This window comes from Myotis lucifugus, unplaced genomic scaffold, assembly GCF_000147115.1.
Source record: "Myotis lucifugus unplaced genomic scaffold, Myoluc2.0 scaffold_1379, whole genome shotgun sequence".
Classification (NCBI taxonomy): Eukaryota; Metazoa; Chordata; class Mammalia; order Chiroptera; family Vespertilionidae; genus Myotis; species Myotis lucifugus.
In genome coordinates this window covers 13,552-20,123 of record NW_005872427.1, presented here as the reverse complement: position 1 = coordinate 20,123, position 6,572 = coordinate 13,552, and the positions used below count along the sequence as shown (strand labels likewise).

Genomic DNA, 6,572 nt, shown 5'->3' with positions numbered 1-6,572 from the left:
TGCTCTGGCTTTGATCTTGCTCCTCAACTCCTCAGGACACAGTCTGCCCTGTTCCCTGAGTCTGTCTCTATTAGTCTGTCTCAAAACAACCCTCACCATCCCACACCACACGTCACCCACTCCCCACCCACACCCCACATCCTTCCTCCCCTTCAACCTGTACCTACCAGCTGTGTGACCTTGAGCAAATTACTTACCCTTTCTGTGCTCCAGTTTCTCTATTATAACATGGGGATAATCCTAGTGCTTACATATCGGGTTGTTGTAAAGATGAAATGAGGTGACTGTAGGTAAACACCTTTGAACAAATTAACTCATGGTAAACACTTAATGAACGTTAGCACATTCATTGCCCAGTATAACCCCTCCCCTAATAAAAGTGTTCTGTGTCTTTCTTTCTGTTTATCCTCACAGTGCTTTGTTTAGGATAGGGCCTCAAAAAAACTTGACAAATTTAACTGCACTGAAGAGTTGGGTCTTCCCAGCAGCCTTTACTTTGGAAGTGACCCCAACTGCGACCAGTCCCTGGTTGGCTCTCCTTATGAGGGTGATATTTAAATTCGTAAGGGGTAGGGGAAGGCAGGAGAGGATAAAGGGGGGATAAATGGTGACAGAAAGAGACATGACTTGGGATGGGGAGCACACAGTACAACATACAAATGATGTATTATTGAATGGTATGCCTGAAACCTATATAATTTTATTAACCAATGTAACCCCAATGCATTCAATAAAAAATATAAAAAATTCTTAGGAACTTCTAACTAGGCTAGCCAGTGTGAGCCATATAAAATTGCTGAACAATTCCTCACCTACATAAATGGCAATTACATATGGTTTCACCTAATACTAGCATCCAACTTACCAGGTTTTTTCCACTCACTTGTTCTAGACGGGGACCACTTCCATTCTAGGGTAGAGGGGAGGTGAAGGTCAGGGCCAAGGAATTTATTTCGGTTATAACAGACATTAAAATGTTGAGGAATCAATTTCTCCAAAACAAATAAAGACCAAGCTGTAAGCCATTTAGCTGTAAATAATTTACAGTAACAATCAGATTGCATCAAGGTAATTACTACACTTTGGGCAGGACACTGGAGCGGCTTGGGGGTGGGTGGCATAAAATTAGTCTGAGCAGGAATTCTGTGGCTTTGGCTGGTCAAGAAGTTTCCTCCTAACCTCTCCTGCTATGTGACACCAAGCACCTTTGAAGGACATGCTGACCTGGTGGGGGCCTTGAGCGTTTCCAAACCAGTTTTATGTCTGCATTCCCAAGAAGCAGACTGAACAGCAATGAGGTTTCCAGACAGAGTCTCCAAAACTGGTCTCTTGGTCTTGTTCTACCTAGATTAGCACTAACAGAACTTTTTTTGCTGATGGAAAGTCTGCATATCTGTGCTGTGCTTCCATTATGGTAGCCACTAGCCACATTTGGGGATTGAGCACTTGAAATGTAGTTTATCTGACCAAGAAGCTGAACTTTTAATTTAATTGTTTAAACATTTAAATAGTCACCAGTGGCGGCCATGTGGGACTGAACGGATGGATCCTCTCTCCTCTTATGCTGTTGTGAGAGGGAGTGTGGGCAATGGGTTTTCTTCCTTGGAGACCCTTATGTTCATCTCCATAACCCCAGCTCACCCCCCAAACTCTAATACAACTGTAAGAATTCCTGCTGAAATTCTTTTTATCATTGGGCTCTCTGCTTCTTAATCAAGGGACAATTTGAAGTGCTACATATTCTAGCAACCTCTAGATTTGCTTATATGGTGTTTAATTTTTTTTTTTCCTGATAACCACTTCCATGTCTTGCTGAGTAATACCAGTATCTTTGTCAGAAATCAAGGTCAGATTTCAATGTCTATTTGTTCAAGAGTTTTGTTTTCAATATATTTTGATTGATTTCAGAGAGAGGAAGGGAGGAGAGATAGAAACATCAGTGGTGAGATAATCATTGATTGCCTACTGCATTGTCCGCCCCCACCCCACCCGATATTGAGCCCACAACTCGGGCATGTGCCCTGACCACAAATCTAACCGTGACTCTGGGTTCATAGGTCAACGCTCAACCACTGTACCACACAGGCCAGGCTGTTCAAAGTTTTGGAGGGAATTAAAGGTAGTTATGGAAAGATGCTTCAGATTTTTAAATAAGTTTGTTACCATATATTAGAAAAACCATTTTCTATGTATCTATTTGCATAGAAAGCAGCTAATTAGATAATTAGAGTGTTTGGGAAGCTGTAGATGGCAGGCCCTGGGTAAGGGACAATGCGAGATGGAAATAAAGCATCTCTGAATGAGAAGAGAGCACGATAGGAAAAAGGGGAGTATTTGTTCGCTAGGGCTGACACAACAAAGAAGTCCACGAGCAAGGTGTCTGCAGGGTTGGTTTCTCCTGAGGCCTCCCTCCTGTGTCCTCACGTGGTTTTCCTCTGCTTGCACATGCCTGTGTCTCTCCTCTTCTTATAAGGACCCCAGTCATACTGGATTAGGGCCCACACATATGGCCCCATTTCATGTTAGAAAGACCTTTTTAAAGGTTTTATTTCCAGATGCATTCATTACTGGGGGATTAGGACTTCAACATCTGAATTTGGGGGAGGGGGGAGCCACAATTTAGTCCATAACAAGGAGTTAGCTTTGCTGCATGACGTCTAGACTGGAACATCTATAATCCTTTCACAGTACTCACTACTAATTTACTCAGACTGTCTTCTGCCTTTTTTCCCCAGAAGCAAGCAGTGGCAACAACTCAACCTTGACCAACCACCACCCAGATCCTGAGACTCTGGAACAGTGCCACAGTAAGCGTCTGCCAACTGCCCCGACCAGAGCTGGCCCTGGGTCTGGGAGGGAAACATAAGCTTCCTGGCTTCTGTTCATTGGTGTGGGGTGGCTGGGTGTCGGCCTGGCCTCGCTGGGTGCTGATGTGGTTTGTTCACAGCCTCCAGAACTGTTTGCAGAGTCCATCCAAAAGCTATCTTGGCCTTGACCCCCATCGAAGCTCACAACCTTTGGTACAGATAGCTTTAATGACCCATCCCCACGACAGGAGCCAAAGATGCCCTGAGTTCAAAGACGTGTAGATATTTGCCAGTGGAAAGACCACAAAACTCGGCTAGTCGTACATCTGCCCAAGGCAGGAGCTTCATTTTCATACCCTTTGCATATTTCTGTTCTTCTCTACTTGAATACCTCCAGCCACAAGGAGGGCAGTACTTCATAAAGCAACCACTACTGCAGATGTCTAATTAACAAAGTCTTGCAATATATTCTAAGTCTGGCTTCCTTTAATCTGCCCTCATTGAATGACCAAATATGTTTGTTCACTTCTGGACACTTACAGAGAAGAATAATAGGCAAGAATGTGTAGAGGTTAAGAACACAGCTTTGGAGTCCTGCAGACTTGGGTTTGAGTTCTAGTTCTGCCAACCCATGACCTTGGGCAAGTTACAGCCTGAGAGTCTTCATGTAAAATGGGACTAACAACCACACCTATCACTTTACGAGGAATAAATAAGGTAACATGTGTAGAACATTTAGCATAGCACGTGGCATATTTTCATGAAGGTTAACTATTGTATTATTACTGCCTTGTTGTTACGACTATTAGAGATGGGGCGGGCTGGTGTGATGCTCTCTCTTCCCCCAGACGTGGACTTCTGCCAACAAGCATCCCAGTGCTGCCACGCCGGGAGTGGATGAGTACGGCTGGATCGCGGCCGCTGTTGGCTGGAGTCTCTGGTTTCTCACCCTCATCCTGCTCTGTGTGGATAAACTGACGAAGTTAACTCCAGATGAGCCCAAGGACTTGCAAGCATGAGACGCAGAATCAGAGCCCCAAGAATGTCAGCCCCCACCCAGTTGTGGCTAATAGCGGGCACGGAGTAGCGCCAATGTGGTTTCTAGTAAAGTCATTTTCACCTTTAAACTTCAGTTACTTTTTAAAGGGAAGGAAGAGAGAAAGGGGCTCCAAATAAGGGAATGCCAGCGCTGCTAATTCCAAGAGGCAGGTGGGCCTCTGAGCTCCGATAACCTCCTTCCTCCAGACAGTCTCGATGGGATTACGTCTGTTTTAACCATGCCGTTCTTCTGGGCTCCAAGGTGGAGCACCAGAAACATAAAGACTTGATCTTTTAGTCAACACATTTGAAATTAAACTCATAACCTTCTCACCGAACAGAGGTCGTTGTCATCTGTCCTCATTTCAGTCAAGGGCATCTCTGTCACTTCAAAATGTAAGGATCACCGTCGACACCCTCAAAGTCCTCACCCCCATGTCCAGTGCTTCCCCAGCTCTGTTCTCACCCCCATGACTATTCCTTCCAAGGCTAACCTGTCCCATCCTCCCTGCCAGCAGCCTGCTTCTGGCTTTCACTACATTGTCCCTGCATTATTCCGGGGATATTTCCTTTGGTTCTCCCTGCTTTCAGGATCTTTCTCCCCATGGGCAGCTGTCACACAGCCTGGCACTGAGCTCTTCCCATGAGTCCAACCATCCGCCTCCCTGTCCAGGGCTGAGGGGCTCTGGCTGGCCCCCTCCTCACTGGATGGATGTCTTTCCCGTCTCCCCTGCTCTTCACCTCCGCCTCCCGACTCCATCTCCAGAATGAAGGCCATTGCTCTGCCTGGAGCCTTCCTGATCCTCTTGGGGGGCCTGGAGCTGGTGCTCTTAGCTACTGGGCCCTGAGGTGCGGCCGTCACGCAGGAACCTGCTCACAGTGAGTGTACACTTCTGGGGCATAGGAAGCTTCTGGCGATGGTTGTCGGTGAATGACTGAACCAATGAGTCCTCGCCCCAGAGGAACTTAGGACCATCATTTTGCATTCAGAGCCTCCGTTTTTCTGTAAATGGTTAAAACCACCAAACTTCTTTGATTCCTGTTCTCTCAGGGACTCACTTAGCACGAGGGTGTGGCCTGTGGCTGTGAGGTCTGCTAGTGGGTCTGGAGGAGAGGAGGGTGGTTCATCAGTAGGAAGGAAGGACAAAACGACTCTTTCTTTATGGAACAATGTCTGCCCTTTGTCAGGGACCATGTATTAGATGGGATCAACTCTAAATAACCAAAATACAGAAAGAAAAAAAAGTGCGAGGCCCCTGAAGTAGGAAGAAATGTGTTGCAAAGGTGGCAAATGACTCAAAGCTGCCCGACGCTCTTGCAGAAAATCGAGATAAATTTCCCTGACGATGGAAACTAAAGGGATCGCGTGGCTCACTCTGAAGAGCCAGATAGTTTTAGGATCTCAGTTGTTAAACCAGTAAAATGGTATGGATTTATTGTGAACAAAAGTGTCTGCACGGCCCAGCCGGCGTGACTCAGTGATTGAGCGGCGCCCTATGAACCAGGAGGTCACGGTTTGATTCCAGGACAGGGCACATGCCCGGGTTGTGGGCTTAATCCCCAATAGGGGATGTGCGGGAGGCAGCCGATCAATGATTCTCTCATCATTGATGTTTCTCTCTCTCTCTCTACCTCTTCCTTCCTCTCTGAAGTCAATAAATATATATAAAAATTTTTTTTAAATGTCTGCATGATGCCTGGTGTGTTGGGGACATATAAACAGTCTATGTTCCACTTTTTTAGAGATTAACAGAGTTTCCACAATACGTGATGCTTAATTCCTTAGAGATCCAAAGATCCAGTGATGAGCACACTTGGATTTCATACCTGCAAACATTTTTTAAACAAAACAGTATGACACAGTGGGAAGAGCACTAGCTCCAAAAATAAACGAAAGAAGGAAAATTAAGATCTATTTCTGGAGGCGGGGGTGGGGGTGGAGGGGGGTGGGGGTGGGTGGGTAAATCAACCAAAGAATGTGTATGCATATATATGCATAACCCAGAGACACAGACAACAGAGTGTTGGAAGCCGGGGCAGCAGGTAGGGGCGGGCTAGACGGGGCCAATGGGAGAAAAAAGGAGACATATGTAATACTTTCAAAGTTAAATATTTTTAAAAATTAAAAAAATAATCAAGATCTATTTCTGGCCAATGCGAACAGAAACAAATCACTGCATTTTTGTCATGGTTGTTAATTCTCACCTGAGGATATTTTTCCACTGACTTTTTAGAGTGTAAGAGTCACTCACTGCCTTGCTGAGCATCCATCTTCTAAGTGAAAAATGTAATCCTTGGGCCAATCAGTGGTTGCAAACTCAGCAGAGCTCTCTGAGGTGCTGTGCAGAGGGGTGAGCATGAGGCCCCTCTCTGCAACGAGGGCTGAGGCTCTCGTCTCTCTCATATATCGGCCCCGCGGAGGATTTAAGTTGCTGCTTTAAAAAGCAGAGTCAGAGCACCAGCGATGTCCGAGATCTCCTCCAGGCGGGGCGACGTGAAGATTCTGAGACTCTGTGGGCATGAACTGTGTGGATGCCCTGCCTCTGTCACGAGAACATTTAGGTATCCTGTGAATCGCTTTTCCTTCATCTGCCCAAGAGGATGGCGGAACGAATCTAAACAATCGCTCTTTTCTTCGAGACAGGAAAGAAAGACGGTTATATACCTCGACGGCTATGCTTCCCACATGGGGGATCTCAGATTTGTTCTCAGCATGGAATCTATTCT

At 45.9% G+C, this 6,572-nt stretch overlaps 1 protein-coding gene across 1 annotated transcript in view; it reads left to right on the top strand.

The window, feature by feature from the left end:
• The window catches only part of TMEM213 (transmembrane protein 213), a 15,664-nt gene extending 11,489 nt beyond the window's left edge, over positions 1–4,175 (top strand). The window contains 3 exon segments of the mRNA XM_023748419.1: positions 2,736–2,807; positions 3,656–3,696; positions 3,698–4,175. Of these exon segments, the coding sequence (XP_023604187.1) occupies positions 2,736–2,807; positions 3,656–3,696; positions 3,698–3,826 (242 nt within the window). The 3' untranslated portion in view covers positions 3,827–4,175.
• The last annotated feature ends 2,397 nt before the right edge of the window (positions 4,176–6,572 follow it).